Source organism: Mustela erminea, chromosome 3 (assembly GCF_009829155.1).
Source record: "Mustela erminea isolate mMusErm1 chromosome 3, mMusErm1.Pri, whole genome shotgun sequence".
NCBI classification, from domain to species: Eukaryota; Metazoa; Chordata; class Mammalia; order Carnivora; family Mustelidae; genus Mustela; species Mustela erminea.
Genome location: NC_045616.1, coordinates 70221182 through 70248209, shown reverse-complemented (window position 1 = coordinate 70248209; position 27028 = coordinate 70221182). Strand labels below are relative to the sequence as shown.

Below are 27028 nucleotides of genomic sequence, written 5' to 3'. Positions count from 1 at the left end.
ATTGTCTCTTGGCTAGAAATTCACTTTTGATTGTCAGTTCTGGGGAAAAATTGCTATTTAAGATACTGCTTAAATAGTATTTAAATTGAGTCTTTTAAATATCTTTCCTTTGCCAGATGGCACAATGCTAAACTATTTTAGTAGAGAGCAATGAGTAATTACTGCAACAGGAGAGGATTTCCCTTGTTAATTTCCCTTGCTGATTCCTGTGCTTAAAGCACAGCTCCACGTACGGAGAGTACATGGTGTCCCCAGAGTCCAGTTCCTACAGGGTACAGGGAGGTCCACCACCATGCTCTGCAGCATGGATAACTTCTCTGCTAGCGGGATCTCGCAGAGCATGTTATGTCAGCATATAAAAGCCTTGGTAGCATGATAAACCAACCTGACCTAAGTGACATTTACAGAGCACTCTATGCAACTACAACAGAATACACATTTTCTTTTTTTTTTTTTTAAAGATTTTATTTATTTATTTGACAGACAGAGATCACAAGTAGGCAGAGAGACAGGCAGAGAGAGAGGCAGAAGCAAGCTCCCTGCTGAGCAGAGAGCCCGATGTGGGGCTTGATCCCAGGACCCTGGGATCATGACCTGAGCCGAAGGCAGAGGCTTTAACCCACTGAGCCACCTAGGCGCCCCCAGAATACACATTTTCAAGCACTCATAGAACAATTTCCAGGACAGACATATGTTAAGCTGTAAAACATGTCTCAATAAATTTAAAAGAATTAAAATCATTAGTTATATGTTTTCCAACCACAACAATTAAATTATAAATCAATAACAAAAAGAAATTTATAGTATAGTGCTTCTGGTGAGACATTAGCTCTGAATAGCTTTTCTGAAACCTCTAATAAAGAGTATTCCCTACAGTGCTTAGAGGAAAATATATAGCCCTAAATGGTAATATTAGAAAACAGAAAGTCTCAAATCAATAACGTAAGCTTCTGCTTTAAGAAACCAGAAAATAAGAGCAGATCAATCACAAAGCAGGCAGAAGTGAGAAAATGATAAAATCAGTATGGAAATCTATAAAACAAGAAAAAGAAACAAATTAGAGAACATCAATAAAACTAAAAGGTGCTTCTTTGAAAAGACAACAAAACTGATAAACCTTTATCCAGACTGACAAATAGAAATGAGAAGGCATAAAGTACCAATATCAGGATTGAAAGAGAGAATATTAGTGCTGACTTTTCAGAAATTGAAAGGATGGGAGCATCATTTGAACACCTTTTGATAAACAAATGATAAAACTTAGATGAAATGGATAAATTCCCCCCAAAGACAAAAACTAACATAACTATTTTAAGAGGTAGAACAGCTGAATAGACCTATAAGATATAAAAACTTAACTAGGTAATGAAAAATATCCCCATAAAGAAAAGTCTGAACTAATGTAACATTGTATGTTAACTATTCTTCAATAAGAAATTAAGAAAGGAAGAAAGGAAGGAAAGAAAGGAAATAAAAGGAAAAAAAGAAAATCCTAGGGGCAGATGGCTTCACAGGTGAATTCTAAGTAAAGAAGAAACAGTGTCATTCCTACGTAACTCCTTCACAAAATAGAAAAAGAAGGAATACTTCCCAATTCATGCAACGAGACCAATATTATCTTGACATCACAGCCAGCCAGGTAAACACATTGTGAAAAAAGAAAACTAAAAGCCAATATCCTTCATTAAAAAAAAAAATCCTTAATAAAATATTAACATGACAAATCTATCAACATACAAAAAAGGATTACATAACATGACCAAGGGGATTTAATCCTAGAAGTACTATGATCATCTCAGTAGATGGAGAAAAAAGCATTTAAAAAATCCTGAGCCAAAGGCAGTCATCCAACCAACTGAGCCACCCAGTCGTCCCTGAAATACATTTTTTTTAAAAGATTTTATTTATTTTATTTATTTGTCAGAGAGAGAGAGAGAATGAGAGCGAGCACAGGCAGACAGAGTGGCAGGCAGGGTCAGAGGGAGAAGCAGGCTCCCTGCCAAGCAAGGAGCCTGATGTGGGGCTCGATCCCAGGACGCTGGGATCATGACCTGAGCTGAAGGCAGCTACTTAACCAACTGAGCCACCCAGGCGTCCCCCTGAAATACATTTTAAAAGAAGTAGGATATTAAAAAGAAGAACATTGCTGAGAGAAAGTGACAAAGATCTAAATAAATGGAGAGAAATTCTAGATTCATGGAATGGAAATCTTGGGATTATTAATATGACAATTCCTCCAGAACTGATGTATAGAGTCAGTGCAATCCTTATCACAATCCCAGCAGGTTTTTGTTTTTGTTTTTTGTAGAAATGTACAAGCTCATCCTAAAGTTTACAAGGAAGTGAAAAGGACATAGAACAGTTAAACGATTTTTGGAAAAGAAGAAGAAATTTGGGTTGCTCACACTGCTCAATTTCAAAACTTAATATGAATACAGTAATTAAAACAGTGTTGTATATAGATGAGTAGAACAGAATTTCGAGTCCAAAAATAAATCCCTCAAATTATGGTCAACTGGGGCGCGTGGGTGGCTCACTGGGTTGGGCCGTTGCCTTCGGCTCAGGTCATGATCTCAGGGTCCTGGGATCAGGTCCCGCATCAGGCTCCTTGCTCGGCAGGGAGCCTGCTTCCTCCTCTGTCTCTTTGCCTGCCTCTCTGCCTACTTGTGATCTCTGTCAAATAAACAAATAAAATCTTTAAAAAAAATTATGGTCAACTGAATTCTGACAAAGGTGCTCAGATAATGCAACAGAATGTATAGTCCTTTCAGCAAATGGTGCTAAAACAATTTGATCTCATATGAAGAAGAAGAAAGAGGAGGAGAAGAGGCAAAGGAGGAACGGTGAAAAGAACAATGACCCTTAACTAATACAACATGAAATAATAACTAAGGATGGATCAGATACATAAATGTAAGAGGTAAAACTAAAAGTTTCCAGAAAACAAACAAACACACACAAAAAAACAGGAGAAGATCTTTGTGGGGTGCCCGGCTGGCTTAGTTGGTAGAGTATGGAACTCTTGATTTTGGGTCATGAGTTCAAGCCCCATGTTTGGTACAGAGCCCACTTTAAAAAAAAAAAATGGAAAAAGGAGAAAAAGAAAATTTTTGTGACCTTGGGTGAGGCAAAGATTTATTAGATGTGACAATAAAAACATAAAAAATAAAACATTGATAAATTTGGTTTTCATAAAAATAAAAAACTTTTAGTTTTTAGAGGACACTTAATATTAAAGGGCATCTGGGTGGCTCGGTTGGTTAAGCACTGACCTTCGGCTCAGGTTGTGATCCCAGGGTCCTGGGATGGAGCCCCGTGCTGCATACGGCTCCCTGCTCAGCGGGGAGCCAGCTTCTCCTCTCTCCACAGCTCCCTCTGCTTCTGCTCTCTTGCTCTCTCTCCGTCAAATAAATAAATAAAACTTTAGCAAACAAACAAACAAACCATAAAAACAAAAAACAGACACTATTAAAAAATGAAAACAGAAGTTACAGATGAAGAAGAGATATTTGTGAGCCATGTCTGATAATAGAATTGTATCCAGAATCATAAAAACACCTTCAACTCTTTGTTTTCTTTTTTTTGTGTGTGTGTGTTTTTTAAGATTTTATTTATTTACTTGACAGACAGAGATCACAAGTGGGAAGAGAGGCAGGCAGAGAGAGAGGAGGGGAAGCAGGTTCCCCGATGAGCAGGGAGCCCGATGCGGGCCTCAATCCCAGGACTCTGGGATCATGATCTGAGCCGAAGGCAGAGGCTTTAACCCTCTGAGCCACCCAGGCGCCCCAACCTTCAACTCTTTGAAAAGAGGAAAATGACCTCATCAAAATGATTAGAGATTTGAATATGTTAATAGATGTATCATGAGAGAAGATACGTGAATGGCTAATGAGCTGATCGTAAGTTGTTCACATTACTAGTATTAGAGAAATAAAAATTAAAACCATGATGAAATACCAGTACAAATACATTAGAATGGTTATAATAAAAAAGATAGATAATACTAAGTGTTGAGAAAGATATGGAGCATTTCTAACTCTCATATATTGCCAACAGGCAAGTAAAATGGTACAGCATCTTTGGAAAACAGTTTGCCAGTTTCTTAAAAAGCTGAACAAACTGACCATATGAGCCAACTCTTCTACTCCTAGTTCTCTACCCAAAAGCAATGAGACTTACATGTGAATGTTCACAGTAGCTTTATTCATAATAGCCCCAAACTGGAAACAAGCCATATGTCCATCAACTGTTGAGCAAATCAATAAAATATTGGCTATTCATACAATACTCTGCTATTTGACACTAAAAGGAATAAAACTATTGATACATGCTCCAATATGCATGAACCTCAAAAAACATTTGGCTTGTTGATAAAAGTTAGATACTCATGATCATGTATTGTATAACTACATTTGTATATAATTTACAGAAAAGCCAAATGTACGGAAACAGAAAGCAGATTAGTGATTGCCAAAAGCTGGGGAATCACTGGAGTTGATTTACCTTATCGGCAACACTCCTTTTTTTTTTTTTTTAAAGATTTTATTTCTTTATTTGATAGAGAGAGAGAGAGAGAGTGCGTGTGCCCAAGCAAGGGGACCAGCAGGCAGAGGGAGAGGGAGAAGTAGGCTCCCACCGAGCAGGGAGAGCCTTATGCCAGATCATGACCTGAGCCGAAGGCAGACGCTCAACCAACTGAGCCACTGGGTGCCCCTAGGCAACACTCTTGAGATGGTCTATGAATGCCTCCTGCTAAAGTTCCCACAACTGCTCTGATCAATTCCTTATCCTAAGATTTCTGTGTACAATTCTTTCCAAAATTCTATTGAATATCTTAGTTGTCTTCGTACATATTTTCTGATTTCTTAGAGTACCAAAGTCTATCTTAAATATGTCCTAGTCATACTTCTTCCAATGATTTGATTGTGCAATTATTTCTTGCACTTCATGAAATAACCTTGCCATCATTGCCTATACTTTTCCCCTTCTGTTTAAGCTATCTAGAATAACTTTTTTTTTTTTATTCATTTGACAGAGAGATTACAAGTAGGCAGATAGGCAGGCAGAGAGAGAAAGAGCAGGAAGCAGGCACCCCGCCGAGCAGAGAGCCCCATGTGGGGCCCGATCCCAGGACCCTGAGATCATGACCTGAGCCGAAGGCAGAGGCTTAACCCACTGAGCCACCCAGGTGCCCCTAGAATAACTTTTTAAAAAAGATTTTATTTACTTATTTGACAGACAGAGATCACAAGTAGACAGAGAGAGAGAGAGAGGAGGAAGCAGGCTCCCTGTGGAGCAGAGCGCCTGATGTGGGGCTCGATCCCGGGACCCTGGGATCTTGACCTGAGCCAAGGCAGAGGCTTTAACCCACTGAGCCAACCAGGCCCCCTAGAATAACTCTTTAGTAATTAAAAGAATTATGCCAAATGATAAATTTTCAGAATTAGTCCCCTAGAGACATCATGAACTAATGGAGAGTTCTGGATTCTGAAAGAAGAGGGTCATAGGGTTACACACAGGAAAGACTAAGTGTTTCTGCTTCATTTCTGGAGGAGTCCTATTTCAAAACACTCTACATATGAATACATATGTACACACACATAGTGCATTCATGCATGCAAACCTCTCACTCCGCTTCTGATTCTATCTCGTTATTTACCTTTCTCCCAATGCTTTCTTGTTGCACTCAGTCTACAATCAGCACTCCTCCTTCAAAGATAGGGCTACTTAGAGATCTTTCCTTATTTGATGTTACTTCTCAATTATTCTCTGTCAAAATTTCCTTTAAAATTCTGTAGAGTAGATTCCTTGGAAATCTCATTTGTTCAAAAAGCAAAACAAGATCAAAGGCATTGCACCCTCTTATAAGCACAACCCACACTCCTCTCCATAACTTCACAGATCAAACATTTTCTTCCTGTGGCTGGCCTCCTAAAGACGTTTCCTCCAGAGCGCAATTCCAGGTTCTAGATCCAAGAATTGCATATGATTTTAATGTATATCTTTTTTATTGCTGTTAATTTATTTGCTGGAGTTTATCTTTCATATTTTTGGTTTCTAGTCATGGTCCTGTTATGGTCCTGAACCTAAACTGTGAGGAGCCCTCTCTGCACTGAAAGTTTGTTACTGCTTGTCTTCCTGTTTTAGAAGGTACTGGTTGGGGGAGCCTGGGTGGTTCAGTGGGTTAAACCTCTGCCTTCGGTTTAGGTCATGATCCCGGGTTCCTAGGATCGAGTCCCGCTTCAGGCTCCCTGCTTCCCTCTCTCTGTCTGCCTGCCTCTTTGCCTGCTCGTGATCTGTCAAATAAATGAATAAAATCTTAAAAAAAAAAAAAAAGAAGGTAGTGGTAGGCAGATGTACCAAGAGGCCTAAGGGATGAAGAAATATCTGCACATGGGGGTCATGAGGTTGGAGACAGAACATGGTGTAAAGGTTGGATGTCTAAAGCATATCTGAAAATGTTCCCTGAGTGGAGCACTTTGTCATTGGCCAAAGTGGCAGGGTTAGGACAGGTTGGGATGTTTTGCTGGAAGATTCACAGAGGAATCAAGAGAAGTGATGGTTGTGCACTTGGCTTCTCTAAACGGTTCATGTAGCTATTGTCTCAACAGTCACAATGTATCTACCAGTAGGCACATTTTGTCCCTGATTTTGTCATCTCTATAAAATGTGATACTTTTCAGCATTCTTTCCTCTTCACACCTCACTTTTTCCTTATTAGGATTTTTTCCTTCCTTAACTTTGGTGACTATCCCACCTCCCCTTCACCTCCTGGCTTGATACTGTTTTTGGTTGTTGTTTTTATCCCTTTAACATTACCCACTGTACTTCCTCTACACATATGCCTGGCATAACTCTATCTACTTTCAAGCTTAAGTAACATGTTGTATTTTAGTTCTATTTTCTCTCAACTTCATTTCAGAAACTTGTCCATAATGGACCTCAATATTTTTTTGCTCATTCCTCACAAAGCTGCCTTTCCTTCCTATTTTTGGTCCTAAATTATGGCACTACTACACAATCCCTCAGGCCAGAAACAAATTCCTCCATCTGCCTTACCATCAACAGTAGTAGTAAATGTACGATGTACTGCTTTTATGACCTCCTAAACCAGGGGTTCTGAAAGTGGGGTTCTCAGATAACCACCAACAGCAACACTTAGGAACTTGTTAGAAAATTAAATTTTCAGGCCCCACTCCAGACCTACTTGGGAGGAAGCCAGCAGTCTGTTTTAACATTCCCTCTAGGTGACTTTGATGTATACTGAAGTCTGAGGACTGCTATTCTGAACTTGTGACTGCTAATTCTAGGGATCCATGGCTGGGCTTCAGGAGGACAAAAAACAAACAAACAAAAAACAAAAAACAAAAAACAAAAACCCAAACCACCTGTAATTGTGTCTAAAGCTGAGTGTGTATCCATTTATATTTTTTCCATGTATATAAATATATAACCTTTATTCATTTTATTTTCAAATGGGTCAGTCCTTCCCCAAATTGGGACTATTCCTTGTTTTCTGTCATTACCACCACTTACCCTTTGATCCAGTTCTTTTGCCTTTAGTGGCCACCTTTTTTTTTTTTTTTAAGATTTTTTTAATTCACTTGATAAAGACAGAGAGAGCAAGAGCACAAGCATGAGGGAGGGGCAGAGGAGAGGAAAAAGCAAGCCTGCTGTTAGGCTCCACCCCGGGATCCCACGATCAAGACCTGAGCTGCAAGCAGGTGCTTAACTGACTGAGCCACCCAGGCTTCCCTAGTCACCACCTTTTTTAATGTATCTTCATGTCTCAGTGACAACGATCATTCTGAAACATGAAACTTCTCCTTCTCAAAGGTCTTCAATAGGTCTCAATAGTATATAAAGTGTATAATAAAGTAACCTCTTACCATGACAAACATCACCTTCCATCAATGCTTATTCTTTTTCATGCATCTCTAATCATCCTTTGGTCTAGCAGGAATAAATTTTGAATATTCTGAACCTCACTTGGACTCCCATACCTGTCTGCATCTGTATATTCTGCATACTCACTCTAGAATGCCCTACATTGCCTCTCCCGCCCCCTCCCCACTCTCCCCCAGCCTAATTCCTGTTTGTTTAAGATTCAGCAGAAGCAACATCCCTTCTACGGAAGTCTTCCATTAAGACTGAGTTTAAGTGGCCCTCCTATATACTCCCAGGTTTGTCTGTGCTTATCCCTCTGGTAGTAGTTCTCAAACTTCACTTAGGACCCCTTTATACACTTAGAAAATATTGAGGATCCTGAGAGACTTATAGGATAGCTATTCATATTTACCACATTAAAAATTAGAAACTTAGCATTTTTTAAAAATTTTAAAAAGATTTTATTTATTTATTTGATAGATAGAGTTCACAAGTAGGCAGAGAGGCAGAGAGAGAGAGGGAAGTAGGCTCCCCACTGAGCAGAGAGTCAGATTTGGGACCCGATCCTAGGACCCTGAGATCATGACCTGAGCCGAAGGCAGAGGCTTTAACCCACTGAGTCACCTAGGCGTCCAAAAACTTAGCATTTTAGAACCTACTATACATTAATGTAAATGATGTATTTTTATGATAAAATGTTATTTTCCAAAACAGAATTTTGAGAAGAGTGGCATTGTTTTACATTTTTCAAGCCTCTTTATTGTCTGGCTTAATAGAAGACAGCTGGAATCTCTTATCTGTGCATTCAGTCTGTTGTGTTATATTTTGATTGAAACATATGAAGAAAATCTGGTCTCACACAGATAAGGAGTTGGAAAAGGAAAAACTATTTTCATAGCCCTTCTAGATAATTCTAGATATACTTCTTTGATACCACACCAAACTTCACATACGGTATTTCTTAGAGTTCAGTTGCAAGCTAAATCTGAAACTGTATCAATTAACTTTCTGTATTCTGCTACATTAAAATCCATGAGTCTATCTACCACTTTGATGACTCATTTTGATTTTGTAATAGCCTTGGCTATTTTGGAAATAGTTGTTGGTTGAGTTGTAGAGACCTTTCAAATGTTCACATATTTCATTATGTAATGTCAAAAACTACACATGTTAATATCACTGGTATTTTTTAGTGGAAAAATACTGTAAAGCTGTAGCTTAAGGGGAGGTATATACAAGTTTCACAATATTTGTGTTTTTGTGTGAATACTCAATCACACAAGTACTTTTTCTGGAGACAGCCATTTTACTTGGGCACACAACAAAAGTACTTACCATTTCTCTCCACAGATTAAAAAGATGTGTATGCTAGGGTTAATGAAATTATTTTTAATAGTTAATGAAATTAGTAATTTTTGCCCCCTTTGTCAAGGACTTTCTTGGATTAGCATGTTGAAACAATCTTAAATTTTGTATGCTATGATTGCAAGGAGGTGAAGAATACAAAATACCACTATTAGTGCAGTTTGGCACAACTGCCTTGTTTCCTCCTAAGGTGCAGCAGCTTAATCTAGTATGCTTTTACACCACGAGTGCAAATGCCAACAAAGGGAAGAAGGTCAAAAGAGTCTTAGCATTATACTGAAAATTGTTTTGGCCTTGCGGACCCATCCAAAGGGCCTCCACGACCCTCAGCAAGGTTCTGGGGATGAATTTTGGGAGCAGCTGCGCGGGAGCACATACTTCGTTATCTGTCATTGGGTTGCAATTTTTTTTTTTTTTAAGATTTTTATGTATTTATTTGACAGACAGAGATCACAAGTAGGCAGAGAAGCAGGCAGAGAGAGGGGGAAGTAGGCTCCCCACTGAGCAGGGAGCCTGAGGTGGGGCTTGATCTCAGGACCCGGAGATCACGACCTAAGCCCAAGGCGGAGGCTCAACCCACTGAGCCACCCAGACGCCCCTGAGTTGCAAGTTGTATGTGGACCGTCTGTAACCGTCTTTTACTGCCCTTGCCCAACGGTGTCTGCAAAGTAAGGCTCAATAAATATTAGTACCTGCGAAATGAACGACTGAATGACAAGTTATAAACAACGACCGCATAGCTTTCACCTGCCTCCTTTCCTAATTCAATCAGAACTTAAACGTTTTCTAAATTTTTCTTTTTCTTTTCTTTCTTTTTTTTTTTTTTTCCTTTTTTAATTAGGACGTCGGCCAACGTTTTCAATAGTTGGGGCGGGGCAGCGGCCTGCATGTGATCACGACGCGCTACGGTTTGGTCAAGCATTCATCTGTGATGCCGGAGAGTCCTTCCTCCTTCCCAACCCCGCACCAGCAGGCCAGCCCTTTTGGTTCCCCAGTTCTACCTAGATTTAAGAACGGAAAGATCTAAGTCTCCTACATTTTTAGGAGTACTGAAATTTGATTTATTCGAAGCAGGGGAAGAAAATCGATAAATATCCTAGCGAGAAGACTAACAAGAGCTACCTACGGCTCAAAGACTCGGGAGCCCCAGGCTACAGCCTCCGCTAACCCGCCGGGTTGCCGGAGCGACGCTTCCGGCCGGCGCGCGCAGCCCTGGGAGCAGGGGAGTTGTGGAATGGGCGGCTAGACCTGCCCGCCGCCGTGAATTCGCCAGCGGGAGCGCGCTCGCGGCCGCGCGTTCTTCGCTTTCCCGGCTCCGTCGCTGACGCGTCGTAGACGTTGGAGAGCGGAGGACAGCAGCAGCGGGTCGGGATGAACAGCGGCGGCGGCTTCGGTTTGGCTTTAGGCTTCGGCCTTACCCCTACGGCGGTGATTCAGGTGACCAATCTGTCGTCGGCGGTGACCAGCGAGCAGATGCGGACGCTTTTTTCCTTCCTAGGAGAAATCGAAGAGCTGCGGCTTTACCCCCCAGAGTAAGTGCTCGAGCTCGGCTGGGGGAGGGGCGCGGGCGCCATAGAGACCTCGGGCACTGAGGCGTTGGGGAGAGCGCGGGCGGGGGCGCGCGGTGCCCGTCACGTGACTGCCCGAGCTTACCTTGGTGCCCATGTTTGATTAGGGCACCGGGCGCGGGGGGGCGGGCGGGGGGAGCCGAGGTCCTGTCTCCTTGTTAGTTAGACTGGGGTTTAACTTATGCACCGAGCCTTTAGAGACAATTTAGAGAAGTTTTTTTTTTTCGTGCGTCCTCGATTTGTGGTCTCGGTCGGCTCCTCGTATTCAGTGCCTCCCCCGTTTCCTTTTTCTTCCCGAACTTAAGATGGCCGCAGGTGGGCCCGGAATAGTCCTCATGGCTAACGCCTGTTAAGCGTTTTTGCAATGTGAAAATCGCAGAGACCGCGGCGGGGAAACTGTCCACTTGTTAGGGCCTTGGTGTCAGGCCGTTGTTACTGATTAGAAAGCCTGCCGCTCATGGCCGGTTGGAATTGAGGCTGTATTTGTTCCCCAGCGCGGTGTTCACAAATTTAGCATCTTCTTGGTTAATCTGACCGAGCCCATCCATGTTGTTAAAGATCATGTCTATTCGCCCTTTTGGCCGCGGATTAAAATTTCCGCCTTGAAGGTCACACTGTCCTAAGCCTTTCATAAAAAGAATTAGTCGGTGCAGGATTATCCCTGCTGGAAGCTTTGAAAGTCTGTCTCTATTTAAAAGTCTACATGTAGCTCTCGGCCACTTCTCAAGTACTGCATTTTGAAGTAAGATTTCCCTTGTATGGTACTAATCTGCTCAAAATTTGTAAGGGGTTTTGGGTTGTTCACATTATTACACGCACTTTTTTGGTTGTTGTTGTTTTGTTTTTTGTTAAAGTAGAGTTTAGAATCTTAAAATCCTCAGCCTTTCTTCGTTGTGTCAAAATTCTTTGAAGGGAGGGCTAGCAGTTGCCCAGGATTTCAACCCCCCCCCCCAAATGTATTTGACTTTTTCGTTTATTTCATAATAATGCATGTAGACCGCTTTTTCTTTCGGTTTCTGTCTGTAAGTATATCGCATTGCCACAGCATAGATACTGGTAAAGTTTGGTATTTGGATTTTTAAATTTTTTTGAAGTTTTTTCCCTCTCCTTTTTGTTTTGAAATATGTAATGTATACAGAATAGTTGAAAAGAATAACACCCACGTTTCCTTCACCTATATTCCTTTCTTGCCAGTTGAGCTCTGTCTCCCTAGCTATCTATACCCTCTACACTTAAACTCCCTCTTTCTTCCCATCCTTTTCAAAGTAGTTGCAGACACCAGGACTGTTAAGTATGTATCTCTTCAGAACAGGTACATTGTTCTACATTACCATAATACTGTTAACATGTTTAAGAAAGTTAACATTGATAATGTATAACAAGTAGTTCATGTTTAAATTTTCCCAATTATTATAACCATGTGTTTTTTCTTTTTCTTTTTTTCATCCAAAATATAATCAGAAACCACATATTTTATTTGGTTGTTAATCTCCTTTAATCCAGAACAGTCCCCTTTCACCTTTTTAAAAAATCTTTCATGACATTGACAATTTGTCTCATAGTTTGTTTTGTAAAATGATTCTTAATCTGGGTTTATATAGATTGTTTCTACATGATTAGATTCAGATAATACTTTTTTGTCAAGAATACTTAAGTACGTGCATATACGTATTGATCAGCAATGGCATTTATAGTTTGAATATCTTTTGCAAATGCTTTCTGCTGTCTCTTCATTTCAGCATTCAGAACTTTTTTTTAATATTGAGAAGTGTTTGGAAGAATGCTGTACCCTTAAGAATTGGAATCAAACAGCAAAATATTTTGTATATGAATCTTTGTAAACTAACCTTGTTTTCAAGGTTGTGGTAATAATGTGTCTCATAGGTAGAAATATATTACATATTATTATTCAATGCCAACATAATATCACTTTCATAGTTAAAACCAGGGTATGGGTGGCAATATACTGACTGTCATTATCTGACACTTTGTAATGGGCTGTTTTTTTTGAAATCAGGTATTACTTAGAGTTTATAAGTCAAAGAGAATAAAAAGCTATTTACTTAAACATGGTGGAGTTAGAGTGTCACAAACTATAATAAGTTTTGCAAAATTGTAACATAAACATAGCACATATGGGTCCTGCAAAATTCTTTTTTTTTTTTGGGGGGGTCCTGCAAAATTCTTAATCAGTTTTTCCTTAAATGTAGTCCCTTATTACTGTTTTTCAAAAATATGACATGCTTTACTAACAGTGTGTTTTCTTCTCTATAATGAAGTTGTTGTAACCTGTTTTTTTGTTTGTTTGTTTGTTTGTTTTTAAAGATTTATTTATTTGACAGAGAGAGATCACAAGTAGGCAGAGAGGCAGGCAGAGAGAGAGAGAGGAGGAAGCAGGCTCCCCGCCGAGCAGAGAACCCCATGCGGGGCTCGATCCCAGGACCCTGAGATCATGACCTGAGCCGAAGGCAGAGGCTTCAACCCACTGAGCCACCCAGGCGCCCCTGTAACCTGGTTTTTATGTTAAAGATGTATTTGCAAATTTGAGCTGAAATGGATAACAGTACAATAGTAGTAGTTGTATTGAGGACAGATAACTGTTTGCAGTGTCTTGAAAACAGTACTTTATGATTTTTTTTTTAATTTTAAAAAAGATTTTATTTATTTGACAGAGAGAGATAACAGGCAGAGAGGCAGGCAGAGAGACGGGGGGAAGCAGGCTCAATGCTGAGCAGAGAGCCTGATGTGGGGCTCCATCTCAGGACCCTGAGATCATGACCTGAGCCGAAGGCAGAGGCTTCACCCACTGAGCCACCCAGGTGCCCCAGTACTTTATGATTAATGTTTGGAAGCTGAGTAGAATTTCATTTGTTTTGAATTTGGAAATAGAGTTCTTTAAGAGAATGTGAAAACAGTTTCTCTTTAAGATTTTTTTTTTTTTTTTTTTAAGATTTTATTTATTTATTTGACAGAGAGAAATCACAAGTAGGCAGAGAGGCAGGCAGAGAGAGAGAGAGAGGAGGAAGCAGGCTCCCTGCTGAACAGAGAGCCCGATGCGGGACTCGATCCCAGGACCCTGAGATCATGACCTGAGCTGAAGGCAGCGGCTTAACCACTGAGCCACCCAGGCGCCCCATCTCTTTAAGATTTTAAGAATTCCTTTGCTAATATGAAAATTCAGATTTTAAATTTAACTCTTTTGGAATGAGGGTGTGATTCAGTTTCTTCGTTTTTAAATATTGGTAATTAGTGTGAACATTCATTATACATGTTAAAAATTCTTTTTTTGTGCTATTGGGATGATAAATACCCAGAATTTTTGCTTTCACTTGTGGCACGACAAATGAATACCATACGTGAGAACCTTTTTATAGCAGTAAGAAACTTTTTTGTAGTTTTTTAGTCATTTCTTTTTTTAGGTGTACTCTACAGACAGAAAAGTCTATGAATAAAAATACAGTTTGATGAATTTCCACAAAGTGAACACACCTGTGTAATTAGCACCAACATCAGGTTTGTGTGTGTCCTAGCGTTGTCCCAGTGTCCCTTTTCAAGTGACTAAACCCCAAAGGGTAATCCTATCCTGATTTCTAACACCATTTCTCACATTAACACCTGGATTTTTTTTTGCTTGCTGGTTTTCATTTCTCTGGTCTTCAAAGGATTAATAAGGAAGAATCTTTCAACTACTTATTTACTTAGTTAAAAAAATTAATAGGACCAGTATAATCATTTTACGAGAAATAGAGAAAAAGAAACACCACTTAACAATTCTCTCTCCATTTCCATAGATTTCCTGCAGTCCTTTTTATATGTGCTTATTTTAATGTAGCATAATCAAAGGATTTATACACTTATGGTGAACTTTTTTCATTCAGCATATAATTATTTTTTCATATTGCTGTGTCTTATAGTAATAACATTTTAAAGGCTGTAATTATGTCATAAGTGTGTTTTTCAAATTCTGTCATTGCCTATATTAGTTCTTTTGGTGTTTTAAGTCAGTTGGTTTTAGCTGGAAACATTTGAAAATGTGTCTTTCTGATTTTCTGCACTGATGGGAGCACCTTCTGGCATTTGGTGGGCAAGGATCAGTAATTCATAAGAAAATCTTAACATAAGGCAAAATTACCATCCAAAGTACACTAGAATTCTTCTGAGAAACCCTGTTATAAATTGTGTGTCAGTTAATATTTTTATATGTGAGTCTATGTGCTTTGTCCATGCTTTGGATTATAGCTTTTTTGATAGATCCTACAATAAAAAACTGGATATATTAGTACCGCTTGACTTTTTTTTAAAAAGATAGTACTGTGCTATCACTGTGTTTAATGAAAAACAAAATAACCAGTTAGGGCCTAGGAAATTTAACTGATGCTCAAAAAGTTGGTTCTGTAATTTCTGCGGTAAACTCCTAGTCAGAAATTCTGATCTTTTTGAAAAACGGTTGTAGACCGTTTTATATTTGAAAAAAGAAACAAGGGACCTCTGGGTGGCTCAGTTGGTTAAGCAGCTGCCTCTGGCTCTGGTCATGATCCCGGCGTCCTGGGATCGAGTCCCGCATCGGGCTCCTTGCTCAGCAGGGAGCCTGCTTCTCCCTCTGCCTCTGCTGCCTCTCTGCCTGCCTGTGCTCGCTCTCTCCCTCTCTCTCTCTGATAAATAAATAAAATTAAAAAAAAAAAAGAAAAAAGAAACAAAATTTGATTCAACAAATGAGGTAGAAGTAAAATTTGCTATATTTGGCTACTGCTACTTTCCTTAGAAGCATTTGGAATATGTAACACTCTTTTAAAAATGAAGACTCTAGGTCAAAATTGCACTTAAAATTGATAATTTTATTTAATTTAAAAAAGTAAATCTATTTAAAAGTTAGATGTATTAGAACAAAAGCTGTAAATATAAAATTTGGGAACAGTGATTTATAAATAAAAACACATTTGTTGGGGCGCGTGGGCTGCTCTGTGGATTAAGCCTCTGCCTCAGCTCAGGTCATGATCTTGGAGTCCTGGGATCTGCCTCCCATCCGGCTCTCTGCTCAGCAGGGAGTCTCCCCCCTCCCACTTGTGACCTCTGTCAAATAAATAAATAAATTCTTTAAAAAAAATACATTCGTTGAGAAATTCATCTTCTGTATTTAGGCTTGACACTGTGTTGTATTTTAGATGTAATGTTCAAAATAAAAGTGTTAAATGTAAGTTGATCTCTGTTCTGTATTTTAAGAAAGGTAATTGGAGATGAAGATAAAGAAAATTTGTCAAAACAGTGGTGTAGCTCTGTCTAGTGTCCGTATTCCTATTATGATGTTTGGTCTGCACCAATCAGTCTTGTCAGCCAGTCCTGGGCTTCTCAAATCTTGATAGTCTATTATAACATGAAGTTGCTTTACCATCCAGTCTCACATTTCCTTTTCCTCTGGTTGTTTTTAAATTTGAAATGGTGTGGGTTTTAAGTAGGAGTATTGGAAAAAGTGTTTTTAGTTTTCCACAGTGATTACTTAGGTTTCCATTCTTACACAGAAGGATCTATTTAGGGAACATAGTTTCAATGGTGGTTTGTTTAGGCTCTTGTAGATTTCAGTGCTTAAAGAGAGTATTTGTATTTGCCAGGGCTTTTTTTTTTTTTTTTTTAAGATTTTATTTATTTATTTGACAGGCAGAGAGGTGGGCAGAGAGAGAGGAAGGGAAGCAGGCTCCCTGCTGAGCTCTCTCCCTGAGCAGAGGGCCCGATGTGGGGCCTCTATCCCAGGACCCTGGGATCATGACCTGAGCCAAAGGCCAAGGCAGAGGCGTTAACCCACTAAACCACCCAGGCACCCCTTGCTAGGGCTTTAGTAGCTGATTGTAATTATAGGGTTTTTTTGGGGGGGAGGGGGGCTGGTTTCAAAAGGCAAACAGCGCTATCCAGTCTACCTCAAGAAGAGATAAAATTATTAAAAAGGTGGATATTTTCCTAAATTGAAATAAAGACTGTAGTACAAGTAGGCCTCATGGGAGTTGGGACTGGGAACCAGGAAGATAATCACCATCCAAGGCAACTGTCTGCTTCTTCTCAGAGGCTTTATTGTCTGCTAGTTTGTTTCCGTGTATCTGCTCTATATTCTTTGCAGACTTATTTTGTACTATTTTGGCATCTGGCCCAAGCCTTGAGTCTAAGTGACTTTTCAGCCCGAGAGAGAATCTTGTTTTAAGTTGATTCGATCAAGCCACCCAAATTATAGGTTGTTGGTTAGTCAGTAAAATGGACCCTTGTGTCATGTGGCAAATCAGTTGTGCTAGAAGCTTCTAAAATCTGTTGAGAGTTTCACCTAAGAAAACTGGTAAGGCTGTGCTAAAAGTGTATAGAATGTAGCACGTAGAGGAGAGGTGCTTACTCATTTGAGACTTTAAAGTAGCTTTCCAGAAGACTTGGAAACTTGAGTCTTGGAGAAAAGTGGAATTAACACTCAAAAAGGGAGGTAGGATATTCTAGGCAAATGGAACAACATGTACAAAGATGGCCCAGATACTCAGATTATGTTGTAGAAACCACAAGAATTTCTAATGCCTGGATTTTGGAGAGCATTTAGATGGTAAAACAAGAACAGAAGGGGTGTCTTTAAGGAAATTTAAGCAGTGGAGTGACATGACATAATTTATAGTTTTGAAGGATCACTCTGGCAGCTTTTTTTTTTTTTTTTAAATATTTTATTTATTTATTTGTCAGAGAGAGAGAGAGAGTGAGAGCAAGCACAGGCAGACAGAGTGGAAGGCAGAGGCAGAGGGAGAAACAGGCTCCCTGCGGAGCAAGGAGCCCGATGTGGGACTCGATCCCAGGACGCTGGGATCATGACCTGAGCCGAAGGCAGCTGCTTAACCAACTGAGCCACCCAGGCGTCCCATCTGGCAGCTTTTTTGAAAGACCATTATTAAGGAGTTTGGATTTGGAGTCACTATGATTGGTTAGGAGCCATTGTAATAATCTGGGTGAGAAATAATGAGGGTCTGAATTAAGGTTCTTATAGTGAGGATGATAAAATAATTAATGTGACAAATATTTGGGATGTAGTCTTCACAGGATTTAATGACCAATTGAATGAAAAGGGAAGGGTCAAAGATCAAAATACCCTTGCATCTTAGTAGTTTTGTAGAAACATTATTTCTTATGCTAAGCTCGTGAAGTAGGGAACTCTACTCATTGTGGTCATTGACTTTAGGATGAAGCAGATGTAGTGGCCACCCATTTCTTAAATGGTGGCTGGTCACTGTGGCAGAGGAAGAGAACCAAGCAGTGACCCTGAAAGCTCCTGAATGTCAGCTCTGCTCATATTTAATTGGCCAAAACCAGTTCCTTGGGCACACCTGACTTCAAGGAACAACGAAATGGAATTTTACCATGTAGCCAGAAGAGATTTGGAAGTCTGTAGTGAGTGGTAGTTAATGATGGTTACGTTTAATTACTCCTAGATTTGTGACTTGAGTAATGCGGTGGCATTTTTAACTGAGAGGTAAAGTCTAAGACAAAGACCAGGTTTAGTGAGGAAGAAGAATGATGAATTTTAGATTTAGTAACTTTTTGGGGGTGGGGCCTGTGACCATCAAGGTGTAATATTCCAGCGGACACTTGGATCTGGGAGTCTAAAGCTCAAGAGAGGCCTAAATTGGAGATTTGGTAATGTAAAGGTGAGTTAATAAGTGTGGATACGACTGTTTTTACCCAGTGACAAATTCATAAAGTGCTTGACTCACTTTTTGTGTGTGTGTGGGGAGGTGTGGAGTAGGCATCGTTGGAGTGGGCCTCTTGAAGCCTGAATTGGATAGCCTTAGGCAGAAATGAATTGAGTTGTGTTGGGTGAGAAAGAGGTAGTTTCATTTTGTCATCTTTTATTAGCCTGACTAGTTATGTTAATAATAATGTAAATAGTTTCAAGTTCTAAGTGCTAATATGTTTTATTATCACAGTGTTTGGGTAATGGCATAAACCTGTATGTTTAACCATTATCAAGGTGGATTTGTTGCCTTATGTGAAAGATTTTTTATTTTTAAAATGGCTCATATTTGGAATTGCCAATTAAGTAGTACATTAAGGGACGCCTGGGTGGCTCAGTGGGTTAAGCCGCTGCCTTCGGCTCAGGTCATGATTCCAGGGTCCTGGGATCGAGTCCCGCGTCGGGCTCTCTGCTCAGCAGGGGGCCTGCTTTCCTTCCTCTCTCTCTGCCTGCCTCTCTGCCTACTTGTGATTTCTCTCTGTCAAATAAATAAATAAAATCTTAAAAAAAAAATAAGTAGTACATTAAAATGCTTAAAAAAAATTTTTTTTTTCTTTAATAGAGAGGGAGGGAGAGGATCTTAAGCAGGCTTCAAAGCTAGTGCCGAGCCTGACCTGGGGCTCCATTTCACAACCCTGAAATCATGACCAAATCAAGACAAATCAAGAGTCAGACACTTAACCGACTAAGCCACCCAGGCACCCCTAAAATGCTTACGAAATTCTTTTTTTTTAAAGATTTTATTTATTTATTTAACAGAGAGAGAGATCCCAAGTAGGCATAGAGGCAGGCAGAGAGAGTGGGGGGGAAAGCAGGCTCCCTGCTGAGCAGAGTCCAGCGCGTGGGGCCGATCCCAGGACCCTAAGATCATGACCTGAGCCGAAGGCAGAGACTTTAACCTACTGAGCCACCCAGGTGCCCCTAAAATGCTTATAAAATTCTTGATTAGTTGAATGATGAAGATTGCATGAGATTATTAGATTTAGATAATTAAACTTTAAGTCCCACCTTTGCCATTTACTAGGGCTAGGATTATGGTCAACTTTTTTCTTGATCTGTTTTGTAAACTAGATTATTGTTACTGCACGAGGCAAAGATGATATTTTTCAGATGATCTCACTTCTTTCTTAGTGTGAACAAATTTTTTTTTTTTTAGTGTGAACAAATCTTAATGCTTTAAAGGAGTTGTATATGTTCTTTATTAGGTATGTATTTAGTTTGAATGGGAGGTTTTTTCCTTGCTAAAGACAATTTTAGACTTTAATTGAAAATAATCTTGGACAGATTGATAAAATGATCATCGGTGAATATAGTATATCCTGCAGACTAACAAGATGGACTTCTATTATAAACTGCTTTTGTCTGCTGTGTGTTTCTTTGTTTTGTTTTGTTTTGGTTTTGTTTGTTCTTTTTACTGTAGGGCTACTTAGGTTAAACTGAATCTCATACGATTTAGAAGAGTATGTTCTTTTGCATATGAAATACATAATATTTTGTTTGTAAAATCTTTGGAAAATCACAATGCTGCCTAGCGTAAAGCAGTTTCTACTACATGTGAAAGACCTTAATTTTAATTCTGTGTTACCTATTTGCAGGACTCTGGTGAAGTTTTTAGTGATCTAAAACCTGGGGAGTTGCATTATGAAGGGTTGAAAGTGGTTACAGAATTTGGAATTGTGAGGATTGGGACTTTTATAAAGTGATTTTGCCTATTGATGATAGACTGGTTGAACATTTTTGGGTTAAATCTGCTGTTTTCACATTTTGGTGTTTTTACACATAAGACGATAGGCCTTCCTAGATGCTGTCAACTTTTGCAGACAAATCACCATGAAAAGACCTAAGTTTTGCTTGGTATAGCCATTCTGGAAAATTGTATGGAGGTTTCTCAAGTTTCTCAAGAGATTAAAAATAGAACTGTCCAGGGGCACCTGGGTGGCTCAGTGGGTTAAAGCCTCTGCCTTCAGCTGGAGTCATGATCTTAGGGTTCTGGGATCGAGCCTGGCATTGGGCTGTCTGCTCAGCGGGGAGTCTGCTTACCACCCCCCTTTCTCTCTCTGCCTGTCTCTCTGCCTACTCGTGATCTCTGTCTGTCAAATAAATAAAAATCTTAAATTAAAAAAAAAAAATAGACTGTCCTTCTACCCAGCAATTGCACCAGTAGGTATTTACCCAAAGAATACAAAAATACTAATTCAAACGGATACAGGCGCCCCGAAGCTTATAGCCAAAATATGGAAACAGCCCAGATGTCCATTGACTAGTGAATGGATGAAGAAGATGGGTATATATACAATGGAATATTACTCAGTTATTAAAAAAAAATGAAATCTTACCATTATTGATGGCATGGAGTTAGAGTATCATACTATGCAGAGTAAGTCAGAGAAAGACGAGTATCATATGACATCACTGGAATTTAAGAAACAGAACAAATGAGCAAAGAAAGGTAGAGAGAGGAAGGCAAACCAAGAAACAGACTCTTAACTATAGGGAATAAACTGATGGTAACTGTATATTAACTCACTGGAATTTAAATAAAAACTTGAAAATATAAAACTTTATGTGTTTTAATGATCTTTAGCAATAAAAATTCTTGATTATGTAAGATTATATGAAAATATAAGAGAAATTTCAGATGAAAATGACAAAACCAACCAAATGTTTATTAGTCCAATTGTTTTTCTTTTTATCTTGCAGCAACGCTCCTCTTGCTTTTTCTTCCAAAGTATGTTATGTTAAGTTTCGTGACCCATCAAGTGTTGGCGTGGCCCAGCATCTTACTAACACGGTTTTTATTGACAGAGCTCTGATAGTTGTACCCTGTGCAGAAGGTTGGTATCTCATGTGTTTTTTTCTATTTTAATCTCTGTCCTGTGTGTTACTACCTTTGGTTATCCTAGAAATTGGTAGGTAGATAGTACATTGTTGTGTATGTGTGTGGGGGTGTGTGTGTGTGTGTAAGAATGAAATTTGGAGAAGGAAAGGATTTTTACCTAATAATAAAATATATTATAATTGTTAACTTATTACTTATGTAGGCTTGAGATTTAATAGCCGATGATTTTAAAAAATCATGAATTCTGATTTGCTTTGGCTTTCTGTAGTCAATTTGCGAGTTGTAAAGAAAGCTTTCTGAAATGAAAATATTAAATTGGTAGGGGAAATTATTTTAAATGTATAAATAAGTGAGCATTAGTCTCTCTATATACAGTATTAATGATATCACATAAATAAAAACTGCATTTTGCCAAATTGGGGTTAAGTGGTATTATGTATATAAGAAAAATACTCATAATTTAAAGTATCCTCTTAAGGTAATTCATCTTCTCATTTAGACCATTATTGCATATTTATTGTGATTGCTATGCAACTGGAATTTATTTTTTTCTTTCAATGGCTTGCTTTTCTTTGGGGGTGGGATGGGTAATTGAAGAAAAGTCATGGAAAGTAATTTTCTGAAGCTTCCGTTAAGGAAATATTGTTGAAGATGGGAACAAGGCCAAAAGCCTTATAGTCTATTAAATAAATTCAAGGCTTAACCTGCTTTAAGAACTAATTATTACTAATACTTAATTTTTAGTTATTTTTATTTACAGAGCCATTCACATATAATAGGCTGTGCTGAATTTGACAGTTCTGGTGTGTAGTTAACTTTTATTTAGAGTACACTGGTATGTGTACATAGATTTTAGAACAGGTTATTATAATTTAAATGTCCTTAAAATATGTTTTCCCTGGTGGATAGTGGTAACTGTTTTACAACATAAAAAATACACCTGAAACAATTTAAGGAGCTTTCGTATATAGTGTTTTAAAGCCTCTGTTAGAAACCAGGCTAATATTAAAATAACTTGATATATGGTACACAGTGCTACACTTTCAAAATTTGATGCTTATTTCAGAATGCCTATTCTGGGATGTCAGAAACATTACAGTAGAACAGTAGATACAGTAGAAACCATTTGTTTGGTTTTGAAGTCCCAGAATAGGACATTCTGGATTTTTTTTTTTTTTTTTTTTTTTTCCCCAGATGAATTTGAAAGTGTTTTTCCCATGCCTGGGTGTTAGAATGGAGTAGGTAGAATAAAAATGGATTAAAGTTAACTATTCGCTGAATCTGTCCTTACCTATTGTTCCGTAAGGGGACAGTCAGCCCAGAATTGGAGAGCAAGGTGAGAAAAGAGCTGGTAAATGGTTTAGTTCTGCATACCAAGTTCATAGCAGTTTCACACCAAGTGAACTACATGGGAAAAAAGAAATCAGAAGGTTTATTAAATGGGAATATTAATCCTGTCACAAAACTATGCCACCAGCCGTATAAGCTCATTACTAAATTGGAAGGAAGAATTTTTATCAGTGTTGCTTTGTTGGAACCTGGCTACATTTCCATAGAAGTTTTCATAGGTTTGAGAAGCCCAAGCCATGATTTGTCATTAAGTGTTCAAGGTTATGGGCATGTAGAGGTTCTCTTTTTTGTCTGTTTTATTCAATAGAGCTTAGTAAATACACATTTATTATCATAGCTCTTTTATATTTTTAATATTAACATTTTAAGAGGTTCTCTAGTTTTGAACATGAAAGTTTAAGCACATATTTAATTTCGGTTTAGTTGTTAAGTATTTTAGAACACTGATAAAATAATTGGTATTGGAGAAACATTGAGATACATAATTTTCTTTAATTTAACTAAATACCACTGAATAACCTTATAGAATCTGAGGAATTTTATAGTGAGCTGTTGAAGATATGATTATGCACTGCAAGCAAGGTAATAATGTGTTATTATACTGAACAAGATAGCAAAGTGAGTTTGAAAAAAACCAAAGGAAAGAGTTCCAGTGGAGTAAGTTTTGTCAGAGGAGATGGGGTGCTGTAAGCATTCTTCTATTTACTTCACTGATGCATTCTTTCTTTGATGTTATAGAAACAGCATTATGAAAGAAATGAGAAAACCATAGAAACAGTTTTAAGTTTTTTCATTTTCTTTCAATTTGCTGTTTTTCTGTAATGCAGTTTTGTAACAAGACCCAAAGCTGTATAAAGTGATGTTTGATGTGTAAAAGTTTTATACATATTGAGTATTAGCTATTGTTAATAAAACATGCCATTTCAAAATAAAATATGCTCTCATTATACTTGTCCAGATATGACCTCTTTTTGTTGTTGCGTGCATCTCAGATTTCTTTTTTGTAAATGTTAACACTTAGAAAAAGATAAGGTCAAACATAACAAGGGTGTCAAGCCTAATCATCAGTCGTAACTTTATGTCCACATTTTCTGGTAGATGGATTTTGACTATTAATTTGGTTTTGTATGTTTTCTCTATGTGATATTTGTGCATTATTAGATGACTAGACTGGCCAAGGCAGACCTGTTACACTTGCCTGAGTTAGGCATTGTTTGCCATGCCACTAAACCTGCCGTCAAGTGAAACCTTCATTGGGGAAATGAGATCGGAGTCTGAACCGCAGAAGATGGACGCCCTGTCTCTGTTTTTTATTGTTTTACTTTAATTTCATTTCTTTTTCTTTATTTTGTCCCTTTTTTTGTTTTTGTTTTTGTTTTTGTTTTGTTAAATCTCTTTCACTTATAACTTGTGAGCTGGTTTTCCAGTTCTTTGTAAATGGTATTCCATTAAGGGTTCATAACATTGCTTTGCAGATTATATTGGGAGATGATTAGCAGAGCTCAATCTTAGAATGAAATAAGTTTTCATAGTAAACTAGGATACAGTGTTTTGAAGCTCAGTGTGAGTCTTAATTGGTGTTTATAGACTGCACAGTACATTTTGTTCTGGAAACACTGAAACACTAATAGAATCTTAGGAACATTTTCTGACCTCATTGCAACATTTTTTGAATTTTTCTCCCAAATCTTCATCTTTCATAAAAACCAACTGATAGCTTCTAATTTTCATCCTTCCCCCTTCTCTAGAATTTTAGGCATACAAAACCCTCAAGGAGAATAAGTAAATTTCTTAGAACAATCTAGGGGTAGAGGACAAGCAGAGACATTTACTTTTTTGAGTTATTAAAGGAAAGAACTAATTTCCTTGACTTACAAAGACTTTTGCTTGCCTGTGTGGGGAATGGATATTTGAGAAACTTGTTGAAAACTTACTTGGTGTGTGTATTTCTCTGCTTGAATTTTTTGAAAAAATTTCAGGTGTCACTAGCTTCTAAATGGATTCTGAGATTAGGGCTAGCACTTTAATTTTAATACTCTGAGATATGTTTTTTTTTTCTCAGTTGTCTTTGAGAAGTATAGTTTGGGAAAAATGCTTAAATGCTTGTTTTATATTTTGTATATACTCTGGTAGTATATGGAGGGTAAATTTGATAGAATTCTATCTTGGGAGTTAAGCAACAGAACTTTTTTCTTAAAGTATCTTTAATGGTCATTAGGATAAGAAAAAGTGTGCTTATAGTTAGACTTAATATTTCTAACAGTTTATTACTATTGTGAGAGGCAGTGAGAGTCAGATGACTTACTGATATTTTTTTTAAGCCAAAAGTGAAAGTATAATATTAAGTGCTCATCTTTTGGCCTGTGTTGAATACTTTTTATTTTGTGTAGGCTTTCTACACTGTCTTCTGTGAGCAGTTTTGCTTATTTAATTGACAAGTAATCTTAAATTGAGGGCATTAATGAATTGAAACTCTTTGTTTTTTGGATGCATAAATTAGGGTGACAGAGCACAAGGTTTACACTACAGGACCTCAGTCAATTTATCAAGATGTTTTCAGGTTTTATAAGCATTAAAAATAACACCTATTTATAACAGATAAAATGGGTCTGGTAGCAATTTAAATAGCTTAGTATATATAGGTGGGTATACAGATACGTATATTAATACCAATAACTTAATAAATATAAAATAAATTACTGTTATTTAATGTCTTCAGTAAGGCCTACCTACCTTTTATTTATGCATGTTAAAAAAATCTGTGCGTGTGCAGAATTTACACTGAAATTACAAAGTAACTGTTTTTGAAATTAGTCAATTAATATAGATTTAGATGTTGCAAAATTTAGGAAAAAGTAGACCTTTGTTAAAACTAATCATATGTAATTTTTCTGTTCCTATAAGTAAGGTATAATTATTATTTGAAGCAAAATTTAAAAGCTGTCTTGAATTCCATCCATGTTTAGAGGTGTATTCAGATAATACTGTTTAGAGATTTATCCCTCCACATCTGGTTGTTTTAAGTAGAATTATTACTTCTAAAATCCAGCATGGTGCTTTTGAAAACTTACTCTATATGCTATTTTCAATTTAGTGTGATTTTGTACACTGTGTTTTAAATTATTTTTGAGGACTCCATAACAGAAATGTATAGCCAACTACCACATAACTATAAGTAGTTCTTTTAAAATAGATATATGTAGACAACTTTTTAAGAAATAATTTTAACAGGGGCAGTAAGAGGACACAAAGGGAAAATGTGTGAAAGTTGCAGTTCATATCAAAGTTAATTGATTAGAGTTTAGTAATTAAATATGGCAAATTGATGAACTTTTAGAGTAAAATTTTCAATTTTTAGTCGTAGGGATTTTTTCTTTCTAGTGTCTAAGGTTATTTTAGTGTTACTGTCATTATTTTTATTAGGCAATTTAGATGTTTATAAGCAAGACATTTAGTCATTAACCACCCCTCTTCAGATAAGTATACATAAATTGGCTCTAAAAATCAGGACTTTAAGAAGTTTCCTGAGACAAGGGAACTTCTGTTAGTGATTTTCAAAAATTTTAGTAGTTTTCCAAGGCATGTTCTTTGGAATTGGATTTTTAAGCGTCTCTGACCTAGTTGGTGAGATGTCTTTTTTTAACTGGATGGGTGTAAGCTTCCTTTTAAATTGAAGCTGATTACATGGAGTAGGCTTTTGTTTTTTACTGTCTACTTGATATTTAATGGAATTTATTGGAAGGTTATCAAAACTGTTTACATCACCAGTAGGTAGTTTAGTAAGCAGGATAGGGGCACTCATTAAGGAACAAATTTCAATTCGCACATATTTGTTTTTTCTTTTTCTTTTTTTTGACTAATTTGGTTATTTGCCATTTCTGGGGATTAAACTTTAAAAAATGTTCTTCTTTTCTGTATCTGATGTTCTGTGTGCTATTAGTGATGCAGCCAACACGAACGGTTGTCATGTGTAACACAACTTTCGATCACCGCGAAAACACCGTCCTGGGAAAGCGTCCATGCTTGATATCGTTTGGTTCATGAACATTAAGTTTCCAGTACAGGTGACCCATAGCTCAAAGTGTTAAATAATTGTCTACATTATTCAATTTTTAAAATAATATTCCATTAATGAGATTGTTAGTCTTTGAAGTTTTGCTCACTTTTATTTTTCCTAGTAGAGCAGGATAAAAGGAAAGACTTAAGTTCTTATTTATTTCTTTGTACAGATCTGATAGATAGATTCATTTATTATTATTATTTTTTAAGTGCAAG

The 27028-nt window shown here is 37.8% G+C and overlaps 1 protein-coding gene across 3 annotated transcripts in view; it reads left to right on the top strand.

The window, feature by feature from the left end:
- The first annotated feature begins 10173 nt into the window (after positions 1-10173).
- The window catches only part of SREK1 (splicing regulatory glutamic acid and lysine rich protein 1), a 44702-nt gene continuing 27847 nt past the window's right edge, over positions 10174-27028 (top strand). The window contains exons 1-2 of one of the 3 annotated variants that reach the window (XM_032336093.1): positions 10174-10784; positions 21265-21398. In XM_032336093.1, coding sequence (XP_032191984.1) covers positions 10624-10784; positions 21265-21398 — 295 coding nt within the window. In that variant the 5' untranslated portion in view covers positions 10174-10623. The other 2 variants (XM_032336092.1, XM_032336094.1) reach the window with 2 other exon arrangements.